Consider the following 16,159-nt stretch of genomic DNA (forward strand, 5'->3'; position numbering starts at 1 on the left):
CACCAAAAAAATTCAGTGATAAATGCAAACAAGCAGGACAACTTAGAAAGTACTATGCTAAATTTATTATATAATTTAAAAAATAAGTAAGCTGTATGTAAGAGACTTGTGGTTCTGAATATAGTCCAGTTTTCCTGTTATTTGGAGGAAAACACATAGCTCCAAAGAATCTTCAATTCTGGTTAGAAAACAAAGAATGAAGACTAATCTGGACTTGTTCCTTAGAAAGAGAATAGGATAAAAAGAAAAAAATATTGGACAACAAGTCCTGACTCTTAACACTGGCTATTTCTCAAGACTTAAAGACCAGTCATAAGTCCTGAGTCTCAAATTTCTTCAATTGTAAAATGGGGTGAACATCTGCACTAGTAACATTGTCCCTGTCATATGAGGGGAAGGTACTTTTGTACTATAAAACCATCATATGAAAGTGAGCTATAAATTATCAACAATCAGTTAACAAGTATCTTATTATATATGTCCTATGTGCCAGGTGCTATGGATAACCAACCCCCCCCCCCCAAAATTTTTAATAAAGAAAAATAATCTTGCTATCAAGTAATTTACATATTGTTGTAGGGCGCAATATGTAAAACATAAACAGAATACTACAATATAAATACAACAAAGTTAAATGCAAAGTAGAGGTAAAAAGAAACCAAATAAAGCTTTGTGTAGAAGGTATTGCATGAGTTGAGACTTGAAGGGAAAGATTCCATGAGGATGGAGCAAGGTAGACAGCCAGTGCAAAGGCAGAAACAAGAAACAGAGGTGCCATGTGAAGAACAGCATTGCCCAGTTTGGTTGGATTGTACAATGCAGTTGGAAAGGAAATTATATAAAATGAAAACATATGAATATAAGTTGGGGACAAGTTGCCACTTTTAAAGGTAAGATGGAAGTTTACATATGGTTTACATTTGGTCCTAGAAGTAAAGGTGAGCTATTGGTTTGAGAGCAGGAGGCAGATGCAGTGAAACCAAAGCTTAAAGAACAGCTATTTGGCTACTATGTGGATGAAGCATTTTAGAGATAGAGATAGAATGAAGAGATTCATTAAGAAGATACTATAGGGGACAGAGATACTAGAGATACTAGAGACCAGAGGACCTGGTTTCAAATCTGGCCTCAGATACTTCCTAGCTGTGTAACCTTGGGTAAGCCATTTGATCCCCATTGTCTAGCCCTTTACCACTCTTCTGCCTTGGAACCAATACAGAGTATTGATTCCAAGATGGAAAGTAAGGGTTTTAAAAAAGGAAAGAAAAGAAAACACTAGGAGTCGGTAGAAATTCTATTTGTTGCTTTTTTCAAATAATTTGTTCATATGAATAGCAATTTTTCATGTCCCTAATTAGCTATGGATTCCTCAAACTGGAAGATATATACAAATTTCTTGCTCCTGCACAGAATGGAGTTGAGAATTTTAAATTTTATATATTTGACTATTAAAATCAAAATGACTTTAAAAAAAAAACAAAGCAACATATACTATAGGAAATTCACAATTTCCATATGGGTAGGGAATTACTGGGTGTCTACATTTGGGGAATATATGTCATTAATACCCCAAGATGACTTAGCCAGAATAGGAATTTTTAAAACACCTTTATAGTTGTGAAATGAAACTGAAGGCCTACAGGTTAAATAAACTGAAACAGAATTCAAAAGGCTCAATGCAGAAACCTCTGAAAGAGGAGGTTTTTAATTACAAGAAATTAAGGATTGAAAACTAGCTACATAAATTGTGTAAGGCAGCAACTTAAACCTCTGATTCCTCATATAAACTCTTTGAAACAATGATAAAAATTTCTACCCACTTTCTTTTCATTTCAATAATATGTTAGTCTTCTTTCCTTGTTCTCATCTCTCAAGCCATCCCATCTTGAACATATTTATTTGAAACCTACTTGAATGTGTCACCATTCCTTCATCTGTCCCAGTTCTTCCCTAGCATGATGCCTTTACTTTCAAAGTTTCCGATGGGGGAAGAGTCAAGATAGTGGCTTAGAAACAGCATAAATTGATTCCTCTGTGAATACTTTTACACACCAATCAAAAACAAAGTACTTCAAGGGGGACAGAAAACCAAATCCAACAACAAGACAGAGCTGCAGGTCAAGTCTGCTCTTTTCAACTTAAAAGGTAAGCAGAAAAGGTTGAATTCTCAGGTATAAGATAAAAGAAAGAAGGAAGGTCCTAATGCTCCTCCCCCACATGCTGTGCTAAGACTTGGTAGTCTATGGGATCTCAGGATGAGGGCTCCAACCTGGACTGTGTATCTTGCTACCACAACTATGGGGAGCTCAGGGCTCTGACCACAGCTGGCAATGAACAGCTAGAAGAGAGAAGCAGAGGAGAGGGCAGGCTGATCACAGCCTTCAGCTACCACACCTCCATCTTAGGCGTTGGCCAGGAAGTTTTGGCCCCAAGGCACAATCAGCTCAACTGGCTAAATCCAATATAGCAGTGGCCCAGAGAAGAAGCCTCTAGAGCAGGGGTCAGTAACATATGTGGGAGCCATAAAGTCAATTTTTTTCAGGCACTGTTACAGGAACGTGCACTGTGAGCACTGTACGGTTCTCACAAAATTACATTTTAAAAAATGTGGCGTTTATGGCTCTCACAGTCAAAAAGGTTGCTGACCCCAGCTCTAGAGGGAAGTAAAGCTCAAACTCACAGAGCCAGCAAATAACCACAGAAGCAAGTGTACAAGAAAAGAATATGAGTAAACAGCAGAAGAAGAAAAAAAGAAACTATGATTGAAAACTACCATTCAGAAAAACAACAAAAACAGATGGAACAGAGGTGGACCAAAGAACATTAAGCAAAACCTCAGAAACTCCAGTGAACTGAATTCAGGCACTGGAAGAGCTCAAAAAAGAATTGAAAAAACAAATAACGCGGGCTGAAGAAAACTGGGAAAAGAACTTAAAAGGAAAGATAGGTCATCTGGAAACAGAGGCACATTAACTAAAACAAGAAAATAGTTTCCTAAAAGCCAGAATTGGAACAGCTAGAAAACGAGGCAAAAAAATTAAGACAGAATGAATTACAAAGAAAAATAGTTCAAAAGGAAAAGGAGGATCAAAAAAGTCATGGATGTATCCTGGTCTTTAAAAAAAAATTAGAATTGAACAACTAGAACTAGTGATTTCACAAGGCATTAAGATTTTATAAAACAAAATCAAAAGAATGAAAAAATGGAAGAAAAGCTGAAACACCTTATAGAAAAAACTACAGACCTGGAAAATTGATCCAGGAGAGACAATTTAAGAATTATTGGACTACCTGAAGGACAGAAAAAAAGCCTTGACATCACACTACAGAAAAAAGAGGGTAAAATAAATATTTAAAGAATTCACAAATCACTGTCTATAATAAATCCCCAATTGACAACTCCCAGGAATGTTATAGCCAAATTCAAGCGCTCCTAGACCGGAGAAAATACTATATCAGCAGCTTTAAGAAATAATTCCGATATCAAGGAGCCCCAGTCAGGATCACACAGGACCTGGCAGCCTCAACACTGAAGGACCAGAAGGCTTGGAATAAAATATTCTGAAAGGCAAGGGAACTGGGTCTACAACCAAGAATCAACTACCCAACAAAACTAAATATACTTTTTCAGGGGAAAGTATGGTCACTTAATAAAATAGAAGACTTCTAAGCATTCCTGAAAAAAAGCCCAAACTTGAACAGAAAATGTGAATCCCAAACACAAAATCCAAGAGAAGAATGAAAAGGTAAACAAAAGAGGAAAAAATTTAATGGCTCCAAAGTTTCCTATAGCCAGAGTCCTAATCCCCATCTCTCTCCCTTGAATTGCCCAAATATCAAGCCCTATCTCAAATACCATCTGTTTTAAGAAGTTTTCTCTGATTCTACCAGCTGGAATTATTTCTTATATCAATTTCATATGATATTTTGTTCTTATTCTTTTGTAGTCTGTTTTTTATTTTGATTATTGAAGAAATGCCTCCATAAGGTATATCTCATAATGTAAGGTAAAAATTCTATCTTAACTAATTACAACTCCTACACCTAATACAGTATTTTGGACACAATAAGGGCTTAATTAAATGAATTGGTCAATGTTTCAGATTCAAGAATACATTTGACTTTAGCCCAAAGGCACACCAAATAGAGAAAAAATTACAAGTTTTACAAGAAAATTGTTTGAATTAGTTAAGTGAAACTATTATTTTAAAGCAATTAAAGATCTATAAGGTAAAAGCATTAAGAAAAAAATTCAAATTATACCTAAAAGAGTCACTAGTTTCCAGTTAATCAGTAAGGTCAGGGAATGTGACAGTTTTTTCCCTAAAGATAATGATTAAATGAGTTGCTGGGATCATCACAAAGAATAATGAAAAGAGAAATCCTCTTTGTCTTATGAAATTTTAATATACATTCACACATATTATATGCAGTCCTGGTCATATCACTAGACAGGTTAGATATGTTTGAAGAATAACAATTACACACACACACACACACACACACACACACACACACACACACACACACACACAGTTTTATAACCCTTTGGGCATAATTCTGGATTGTTCTCCAAAACAGCTGGATGAATTCATAGTTCCACCATCAGCATATATTAGTGTCCTCATTTTTCCATATCTCCTCTAACAATTGCCATTTTATCATTTTGGCCAATCTGATAGATATGAGATGGTATTCTCATAAGTGCTTTTGATTTACATTTCTCAAATCAAAAAAGATTTAGAGCTTTATTTTCATATGGCTACCAATAGCTTTTGATTGCACCATACATGTCTTTTGTCCATTTATCAATTGTAGAATGGCTAATATTCTTAAAAAGTTGACAAACAGATATACGGCCTCTGATTGAGAAATTGTCATAACCTATCCCCTCCACCCAATTTTCTGCTTTCCTTCTAATCTTGGCAATATTAAGTTTCATTTGTACAAACCCTTTTAAATTTAATGAAATCAAAATTATCTGTTTGATATCTCACATTTATTTCTTATTCATGAATTTATTTACTAATCATTATTCGCTCATTTGTTTATTTATTATTCATAAATTCTTCTCTTATCCATAAATCTGATAGGTATTATGTTTCCTGTTCTTCTAATTTGCTTATTTGCTTTATCTCCCTTTACTTCTAGGTCACATATCCATTTTGATGTTATCTTTAAAACTGATGTAATATAGTAGTCTATATCTAGTTTCTGCTTTCCAGTTTTCCCCAATAATTTTTACAAAATAGTGAATTCTTAACCCCAAAGTTCAGATCTTTATTTTTTCAAATACAAGGTTACTATAATGTTTTACTATTGTCTATTATATGTCTATTCTTTTCTACTGATCTACTTTTCTATTTTTTTTAGCCAGCACCAGATAGTTTTGATAATTATTACTTATTATACAGTTTGAAATCTGATACTTTTAGACTGTTACATTCCCCCCTCCCATATATTCCTTTGACATTCTTAATCTTTTGTTTATCCAAATTAATTGGTAATATTTTTCTAGTTCTGAAAGTTTTTTATTAATTTAATTGGGATGGCATTAAATAAGCAGATTAGTTTAGGTAGAATTGTCTTTTTAATTATACTGACTCGTTCATAAAGCTATACTCATTCATAAACAATTAATAATTCTCCAATTATTCAAATCTGACTTTATATGTGTAAAATTTTCATAATTATGTTCATGTAGTTCCTGGGTTGGAATGAATCCTTTCTGTATATACTTATGTACACCTTTTGACCTGTTTCCTAAGGTGATCAGGAAAAAAGGCAAAGCACCTAAGTGTTCTGAACTATTTACTGGAGCTCTCTTTGTTATTGCAGAGAACAAGAAATCTGAGAAGATACAGAATGGCTAAACAAATTGTGGTATATGATTATGATGGAATACTACTATGCTGTAAGAAATGCGCATATTAATTTTTAAAAACAATGGAAAGATCTACATGAAATTGTGAAGACTAAATTGAGCAGAACCAAGAGAACATTATATTCAGCAACAGGAATATTATTTGAAGAATAACTTGTGTATGTCTATCACCAGAGAAAGAACTGATGAACAGAAACAAGTAAGACATACTTTTATATATACATATATCTTTTTGTCAAAGGATGCCTTCTCTAAGGCAGGGAGGAAAGGGTGAAGAGAGATACCTAAAAAATTTAATATAAAAAATAAACATTTAAATTTTTTTTAAAAAAGGAATAACAATTGTAGCTGTGTGAAGGAAAGATTGGAGAGGTGAAAAGTCAGGGCAGAGGTACAAATTAGAAGGCAATAGTCTATGCCAAAAAGAATACCTAAAAATTTTAATATAAAAAAAAATAAACATTTAAATAAAAAAAAAAGGAATAACAATTGTAGCTGTATGAAGGAAGGATTGGAGAGGTGAAAAGTCAGGGCAGAGGTACAAATGAGAAGTCTATGCCAAAAAGAATATGAGGGCCTTAACTAGGGTGAAAGCCATCTCAATGTAATGAATGCAACAGATATGATACATGCTGTGGAGATATAAGCAATAAGATTCAGGAATTGACCAGCTATGAAGGGTGACAGAGCAAGAAAAAGAGAATAACAGTAAGGTTCTTAGAAGGATGAAGTGATGTCTTGGACAGAAATAAGGACATTTGGAAAGACAAGGCTTTGGAGGAAGACATTCAACCTTGCTTTGGCTTTGGACATGTTGATTTTACAATGTCTGCAATGCAGTTCTAAATGTCCAAAAAGCAGTAGCTGATGTAGAATTCCAGCTCATGAAAGACTAAAGCTGGATATAAAGATGTGAGAGTTGTTTGCACAGAGATAACATTTCAGCCCATGTGAAATGATGAGAGTTCAAATAGAGAAAAGGATCCAGGGTAGAGCTTCAGAGAACATCCATAGTCAGGTGCCATGTTGTGAATGATCTATTAAAGGAGCCTAAGAAAAAGCTCTCAGATTGGTAAAAAGAAAAGAACCAAGAAAGTAGAATCATATGAGAATCACAGAAAGAGGCCACTGACAGTGTCAAATGATGTAGAAAATTCCAGAAGCACAGAAGGGGGAGGGGTAAATCAGGCGATCACTAATAACTGGAAAAAAATTTCAGAAGAGTAATGAGACTGGAAGCTGGACTATAAGACTTGTGAAGCAAGTAAAAGTAAGTAAAAGAAGGAGAAGTAACTAGTGCAAGTAGTTTTTGCAGTGGGTTTGCCTGAGATAGTATCAGGTAGTTTTGAGTTCTGGAGTAGGAAAAGAAGCAGGAGAATTTTTTTTCTTTCAGTAAATTGTGAGACAAGGTATTCTGCTTGAAAAAGGCTCATACAGAAAGTTTTTGTGAATACATTTTGAAAGAAAATTAGAGATGTAAAAAAAGCAGTCATGAATGGAAAGCAAGTAAAGTGATACCAGCTTTTAAATATGGCAGAAAAAAAACCAAAATACTACAGATCTTGGTGGAATTAAGAGTTATCAAAACAAAACTATAAATATATCCATACTATGGGGGGTGGGGGTGGGAGGAGGGGAGGGAAAGAACATGAATCATGTAACCACGGGAAAATAAATTAATTAAACTATATGTATATAGATAGATAGATAGTATGAGATTTGTGAATGAAGCAAGCCTCCATGAGAAAAAGGATTGTTTTACTTTTGTCTACTATCAAAGTATAGTTTCATATTGTATGTACTCAAATATTTGAGTAACAGGTGATAGTGTGATCAATGCAGAAGCAGCAGACTCAATTCTTTAAAGTGCATATAATCTATTTCCAAGGTTAACCGTAGTCCTTCTCTCTCCTGTGTCCAATTCTTTATTCCCTACAGCCAATTAGTTACCTATTTGTGGCTTTACTTCCAAAAACTTCCCAATTACCTCCTTTACATTGCTACTGCTTTCATTATCAATATGCTAGCCACTTCTTTCTTCAATCTATCTTTCATTACTATTAACAAAGAAATCTTCTAAGGCTGACCAGTCTAACTATGCTCAGCTGTTCACTGACAAGAATAAATCACTTTCTGTCTCAGTAACAAGTCTATGACAGAAGAGCAAGGGCTAGGGAAAGGAGGCTAAGTGACTTGCCCAGGACCATACAGTTAGTGTCTAAGGTACCAGATTTGAACTTGTATCCAGCATGGCATTCTGTTCACTATGCCACCTAGTCACTTTAATAATCTGGTTTTAATCTTCCTGCCCTATCACAATTGTCTAAAGCCTAATTCCTAAACGTTTGGGCTACTATCTTTTACAATCTAGCTAAACTGGACTACTAGTCAATTCTAGATCTTGTTCTGCCCCCTGGACTCCAAGCTCTTGTGCAGAACAGACTCCTCCCCAATATCTTTCTCTTCCTTTCCAAAACATAGCTCAAATACCACTGTTTTCTTTGAGATCCTGTCTATGAGGGATTGCTTCTAAATTTTATCCTTTTGACCTCTCCTATGCATTTCAAATACCCTTAGTTTGTATTATCCCCATATATATTCTCATTCTATTACCTTTTACCTTCACTTTGCATCTTAACATTCCCAGTGCTTATCACATGCATTATATACATAGTAACTGTTCAATAAACAGTTGTTAAATTGAATACACAAAAAAGATAACTTTATCTGTAATATTTTGAATATATTACTGCCTGAAAGACTAGATAACTTAAAAATACTAGAAAATCCTCAGATATGCATTTAAAATTCCAACACTGTTTTATATAATCAATTTAATAAGCATTTATTACACATCTATTAAGTTCTAGGTATACAAAACTAATTTTTTTTTTCAGATTTCTTTGAGGTTATTTTTTGATGTAATTCCTACCACTGTAGGCTTCCTCTAGAATTGTACATGGCTTCCTCTAGAATTGACCATATTAGTTCATAACCAAAAGCAGTGTCATGATGACTCTAAGAAACTGGATAGAATTTGTAAATTAAAAACTAAAAACTTAAAGCATCTACAGAAGAAAAAAAACCTATACATAGGTGGCCCAGCTAGGTGGGGCTCAGTGGATTGAGAGCCAGGCCCAGAGATGGGAGGTCCTAGGTTCAAATCTAGCCTCAGACACGTCATAGCTATGTGACCCTAGGCAAGCCACTTCATCCCCATTGCCTAGCCCTTACCACTCTTCTGCCTGGGAACCAATACTTAGTATTGATTCTAAGACAGAAGGCAAGAATTTTTAAAAATTATTCAAACAATTAACAACCACATAAAAGAATGTCCCAAATCACTAATAATGAAAAAAGCAAATCAAACCACCAAGAGATTTTGTGGCATAGTCTACAAACTGGCAAAGATGACAAAAAAAAAAGTAATAACCAATGTTTGAAGGGATTCAGGGAAAAGGATCCCTAGGAGAAATTGCTGGTGGATCTGTGAATCTGTACAACCATTTTGGAAAGCAATTTGGATCTATACAGATAAAGTGACTAAAATTCCCATATCCTTAGATCCAAAGATTACTAAGCTTAAACTCTAAGAAGGCTTTTTATAAGAACTAAGTTCCTATAAAATCAAAATATTAGAAACAAAGTGGATGCCCATCAATTGGAGAAGGGCTAAACAAATTAATATAATGGAATATAACTAAGATGGTATGAAATGAGGAAGGTGATGAATTCAGAGAAGCATGGAAAAATCTTCATGAATTGATGCAGAGATGCAGAGAATTGATGCAGAAAAAAAAATCACCAAGAAAACAATATTCATAATGACAATTTAAATGGAGAGAAGGATTAAAAAAAAATTTAAAAGTGAATGAAAAGACATTTGCATTCAACCTCTTTGCAGAGGTAAGAGGTCAACAAAAGTATGCAATGGAAATATTTTCAAAAGTTTTCATTGTTTTGATCAATTATATGGATTTTTTACTCATATTTCTCTTTAAAATAAAAATGTTTTAAATACAAATTTAAATGTTAAATATATTTTGATATATCTAATAAATTTATATTTATATACAATATTCATATGTAATGAATTTATATTTGTAAAATAAGAATTAATAAAAATATATTTAAATATATCTTTAAAATATAAATCTAAATACATTTTAAAAATAAAAAATACTTTAAATAAATGAATAAATAAGTAAATATATGAAAGATATGGCATAGATTTCTGGAAGGGAAGGAAGAAAGATACTGGGGCATACTATAGAAAAAAAATTATTGCCACATAGACTACAGGGCAATACACAGGTGACTCACTTATCTTAGCAAGACATGCATGTGACTACTTATTAATGTTTTATTGTATCTAATTTATCTTTAAGGTATCTAATCTAAAAAGGTATCTACTCTAAAAAGGTATCTAATCTAATAAACACCTAATTTTTAATTCAGTTTAGCTTCTTTAAGCACCTATTCACATACTTTAAGTCTAATTGTTCTCTTAATACTTTCTCTTCCAAAAAAACAAAAAATCTGAAAAAATGACTGACAACAAACAGCAGAACTTAAATGGCTTTGAGGTTTTGAGAATCCAAGACTTTTTTTTTTTGCCAAATTAAAACAGAATTAAGTTATAATTTGAACTACTTCTACATTTGTATTTCTGCCTTAGTTGTGGATACTTTTAATAATGAGACTTCTGGCTCCTCCACATTTTTTCTCCCAAGTTCTTTTGGGCCATATAACACTAACCCATCAAGTATGCTGTCAGTTAGGACAATTATGCCTTCCTGAGGACACATTCTAGGGCTAAATGAACTATGTATCTGGCTCAATATAAATATCTATGTATTCTTATGAACTAAGTCAGTGTCTAAATGCACTATACTTATCACTCTGCAAGGACCCATACCTCTAAATTTCTTATTATTAAGAAGCAATGGATAAATTTCTTCTATCCTCTGACTACATATCCACTACAAGCACCAAAAGGAAAGGCTCTGGAAATATTAGTCACTGAAGTTTCCAGTTACTCAAAATGTCAATGGATACTAGTCATTTCACAGGAGTCTTACCTCCTTTTCTCAGGATCCAACCGAACACAGATGTTTTCAGTCATCTTCAACATGAACTGCATTTAACCATCACCTGTTAACCTGATGTAACTGTCATGACCTACTGGACCTTGGGTACATTTTCAGCATAAGGATATTATGCAACAATTCCTCTTTCAAATGGAATTGCATGCAAGTGCCCCTGCTGAAAACGTAGACCAGTAAAGACTGTGCAGCATGTGAATATGTATAATGTGGTTTTGTGTGTGACAAAGAAGTACATGTTCTTATGTACTCCACAGGTTCTGTAACTTAGAGAGTGAAAATGTGTAAGCCTTGTATAGGCAAAGCAGCTGTCCTGTGTATATAGGTATAGAAAAGATAGCTCACTTAATCCTTTCACGCCAGGAGTCGGGATTTTCCCGGAACGACGTCCATTGTCGGCAATGGACGCACCAAAATAACGCCGGCGCCAGTGAGTTAACCACTTCTGTCCTCTTTTCACCTATTATATTTTTCATGCATCATCCAGCTTCCCAACCATCTTCCTGTTTCTTCACAGAATGCACGCTAGGTTCTCTCTTTTCTTCAGCACGGAGTTGAAAATGGAGTTGAGAAAAGGAGACACATGGTCAGCTGGTGATGTTAACAAGCTCCTTGCTGCCCTGAGAAGCTAGATGGAAATGGTTCAAGTTACAAGGGGGATCATCATCAGATCTGGGAGGACAAAGCTTAAGTCATGAGTCTTCCATACCCTCATCCCACCCTCTCCTAGACTTATTTCTAACGATGATCCATAATTTCTATAATTACTGTAAAATCAGGTTTAAGAAAACCTGTGAATTCACCTTTTAGGAGTAAGGTAAAGTGAAACATATGTCCAGTAATAATCCAATTGTCCAAAAAGGTCAAGAAGCCATGGCTTGAGTGAAATAAAACAGTAGATACATAATCTATTGGGTGGTATATTTGCTAGGTCCTCAAATTTTAAGGACATTTCTTTTCAATTGTTATCTATTTTCTTACATAGGTGAAAGTCAGACAGAAGTAGTTAACTCAGTGCCCAGAGAGTACAGAACAAACACAATAGTTCAATCATATTAAAAAAAAAAAAGTAACAAAACATGTTTAAGTTTATGACAACATATAACTTGTTGTGTGAGTATCCTGTTTTCAGATGCATAAATAAAAAGGCCAGCCAGACTGATAAGAAACTAATCCACATTTCTGATATCAGAGCCATGATAAATGATAACTGAAGTCATAATTATATTAAAATTTTCTCAGCATCAATGATAGAACAAGAGCACAGCTCACAAGCAAATACAGAATTTTACAGAAATGCAAATCTGTATGGAGAGTGATTTCAGAACAAACTAAATTTTGGAGAAAGAGGATTATATTCAGTGGCTCTAGGTAACAGGCGTGTCAAGATGAACACAAAGTATAAAATTAAAAGTACACATTTTTACTCAAATATTAGAAAAAATATTAAATCTAAAGCTTATAGGATCATCAGGCTGCATAATACTATAAAATTTTTTATTTAGGTACCAATAGTCTTGGAAAGGTTAGAGGGAAAATTAACAGAAAGTCAACTTCACAAATCTTAGTTTTGGAGGACAATTTTAAATTGCCACAATTCACTGGGTTAATAATATTATGAACACACAACTATGACTCATCAAAATTACACTAATTCTGTATACTAATTATATCAAAAACAAGAAAAAATGTTTCTCCAGAAGGTTTGACATAAACCCAGAAGCTTAAAAAATTATGTTTATACCTAAAAAAAAAGATAATCACAACAATTACACTTACTGTTATGAAACATATTGGGCAAAGAGATAAGACAAAATCCACCACTGAAGCCATTACTCACTGAGGCAACCAAACTTGAACTAAGTATAAATCCTCTAATTCCTCTGCAGCAGGAAGAACAACATTTACATATTCCCATCCTTACCTTACCTAATGTGTTGCCAACTTAGCTATGGAATCTGCTAACCTTTCCCAACATATTCCTTCAAGGGATCTCTCCTGCCTTTTTAGCCTGGTATCCTGCATATAGCAGGTGCTCAAAAAAAGTTTGTTAAACAAATGACCCAGCATCCTTTTTTTACTAATAATTCTAATTATTACAGAGTTCATATTTCACTGTGAATCCTTCCACCTTTCTATAAAATTAGAGAGAAAGAGGATGTGTTCCATGAATGGCTACAGTGAGCAGCTAAGGGATGGAACACTAGCATAAATGACCAAGCTGTTATGGGCACATGAGAATCTACAATAATACATCTCAAATAACTCAAATGTTAATTAAGAGTTTCAAAACAACAATGAATAGATATTGGACCTATACAGTAGAATTTGAAACCCCCCCACCTCCTAATTACTTTTAATTAATTTTACCAAATCTCAGAGGGAAGAGCCTAGAGATTAGGTAAAATCTCACAGGTTGCCTCTAAGCAGTAGCTCCATTGGATTTGAATCAGCAGTTTGTTATTCCTGTTTCTTAAGATCTAGTAAAATTTAAATAATTCTGAGATTCCTCTGAAGATCATAGTGCTACCAGCCAGGCAGGAACTCTTATGGCCATAAAGGGTTTGCAATGGAATGATATAATTCTTAAAGATATGAGGATCAAGAACCTAAACTCCTCATAGTTACTAAAACCTGAAATTCAGATCTGAGTTCAGATCCACAACTGATCAGTTTCTAGACTCACCTTAGTTCACAATGTGATCTACCAGAATCAGATCACCATGGGATAGTATAAAAAGTAAAAACACTGTTCACCTCACTACATTCTTCTAAAAAGTGATCATGGAAAAGGAATAAGGTTCATTGATCTCTATTCTCCTTCCTCACAATACATGTATGAAGGAAGATTTTCTGAGAGGTAAGGAAATATCTTTGGCTTGGGACTTAAATACAACAGTTTATGCATAAAAGAAGCTCTCAATCACCGAGTAAGATACTAGGGCCAACCAGACCTTTATTTCTGAAAATGATTCTAAAGATATGCTGCAATGATGACATTAATTTTATGTGAATATTGACCCTTTATTATTATAAGGCTATTTAATAACTGTGACAGTAAACTGAAAGTGAACAAAAGTCAGTGGGGAAAATGAGTTAGCTAAATTACTTGGCTGACTGGTGTAAACCTGATATTGCTTGAGGCTACATTCAAGGCAAAATACTGAAATGAATTTAGAATTAACAGACATTGCCAATTCAGAGAAAGCAACCCTTGTTCTGTGTGAAATATAAATGAGATAATTTAATTTGGACTCCTTCAATGAAATTCAAATCTATTACATTGTTAAAAATGAATCACAATTTATTCTTACCTTTAGGTCTTTCCAACTATCTAGGAGCTTAGTGGCCAGATCACTGATATCCACTGTTTTATCTGGCTGCTCTTGACTTCTCTCACTCTCCACATCAGAGACACCCTCTTCTTCATCTTGGGAAGGTGTTTCCATAGCAATAGGTTCTTCTAGCTTTGGGCCATTACTCTCTTTAGCCTCAGCTTCATGCTCAGCTTCTGGCTCTGAGGCAGGCAGTTTACTGCTGTCCACTGCGGTTTCAATGTCACCTTTGGTTGGTGGCAAATGTTGTGGGGTAAGCTGCTGTGATTGCAGCTGTTGTGGCTGTGATTCTTCATCTTCTTCCACAGGCGCATTTTCTAACTGATCAAGGTCTTCTTTGCAATCCTTGCCTTCTAGCTCACTGGTAGCATCAGAAATTGCACTGTCCATACTATTTTCACTTATAATTTTAAGTCTACGAAACACAAGTTTCTTTGGAGTATCTGTGTCAGCCTCTGTGCTGGGCTTGGTGGAAGGATCAGGTGTGTTGAGTGGTGTGTGTGCACGTGAAGTATTTTCACTGGAATAACCATCACCTTCACTGAAGTGGGGGACAGCAGTCTTGGTTTGAGACCAGCGCTGGATGATTGGAAGAACTTTGCTCTCCTCCAACATATTTTTTGTAGGAATAGGCAAATGTTCCAAGGTCTTTATAATCTGATTAAACAGAATTTTAACAAAAGTTCATCACTTTACACTGTTTAATTTTGATAACCTTGGATCAAAGCTTAAGAACGTCATGAAAATGCTTTTTTTCTGACACAAGTTTATGCAAAAGCTCAAGGATATAAAATATACAGTATGAACTTCCTATAAAATGAAAGGAAAACTGCACTATGAAATCTATCAAGATTGAACCACACCCATGCAAGATGGTTAAAGGGGCCATCCAAAAATATTTAAGTCTCTTATTAAGGTTCCATGAAATATGATAAATGGTAACTCTTTGCTTAAAAAAAAAAAAGTTCAAAAAGTTCAAAAATTCAAAAAGTATGAATTCCTTCTCCTATCCCAGAAATAAAAAGAATTAGTACCCAAGCTTAACTGTATGACTCAGTTTCTTATGCTATAAAATTAAATGTTTGGACTAAATCGCTAAAGATATCAGAGGTCACATGATCTTCCATTCCAACCCCCCCCCCCAATACAGGCTGAGAAAAAAGCATATTCATTAAGTGTAGAAAGTATGTAATCAACATCAGAGTCAGAAGCATCTGGGTTGAAGTCCCAAACCTATCATATATTGGCTATATAATCATGAACAAGTCATGTAACCTTTTAGTGTCCCCAGCCTATAAAGGCTGGAACAAATGTTAATCTATGTCAGTAGAGAGAATGTTCTCACCAAAGTTCTATACTCCAATGAAAATTATAGGTAAGGGCAAAAAACAAAACAAAAAAACTTAATTGATTGGAAAGATTCCATCATAGAAAATATTTACTTTGAGTATTATCTGATGTATACAAGAACAATGAAGCATTATATTTTTATACTGCTGACAAAGCAGATGTGTTAAGTTCATTATTATTAATATTTAATATGCCCCCAAATGTTTATAATGAATTAAGTTCTTACTCTCACACCTAACTAATAAAGGAGATATTAAATTACCAGAGTTGGATCACATGTAAAGACTAAATACACAAAAATTAATTTTAAACATTAAGGGAGGGCCAAATATTGAATAAGGAGTAAAAATTATTGACCTCTTCCTGTAGCTTCTGATTGTTTCCTCGACCATCACCTAGCTCTGCCATCCAAATCCACAGAAGAGACAGCCCGTGACATTCTAGGAAGGACTTTAAGCAGGACTGAGACTGTGTATTCTTTAAAA

The 16,159-nt window shown here is 34.4% G+C and overlaps 1 protein-coding gene across 4 annotated transcripts in view; it reads right to left on the bottom strand.

The window, feature by feature from the left end:
- SETD2 (SET domain containing 2, histone lysine methyltransferase) overlaps positions 1–16,159 on the bottom strand; it is a 138,564-nt gene that overhangs the window by 48,707 nt on the left and 73,698 nt on the right. For all 4 annotated transcript variants that reach the window (XM_044682253.1, XM_044682189.1, XM_044682329.1 and 1 more), the window contains exons 11-12: positions 16,032–16,151; positions 14,304–14,981 (exon numbers count right to left, since the gene is read on the bottom strand). In XM_044682253.1, coding sequence (XP_044538188.1) covers positions 14,304–14,981; positions 16,032–16,151 — 798 coding nt within the window. The remainder of the gene's footprint in view (positions 1–14,303; positions 14,982–16,031; positions 16,152–16,159) is intronic.

The sequence above is a fragment of the Gracilinanus agilis genome, chromosome 1, assembly GCF_016433145.1.
Source record: "Gracilinanus agilis isolate LMUSP501 chromosome 1, AgileGrace, whole genome shotgun sequence".
NCBI classification, from domain to species: Eukaryota; Metazoa; Chordata; class Mammalia; order Didelphimorphia; family Didelphidae; genus Gracilinanus; species Gracilinanus agilis.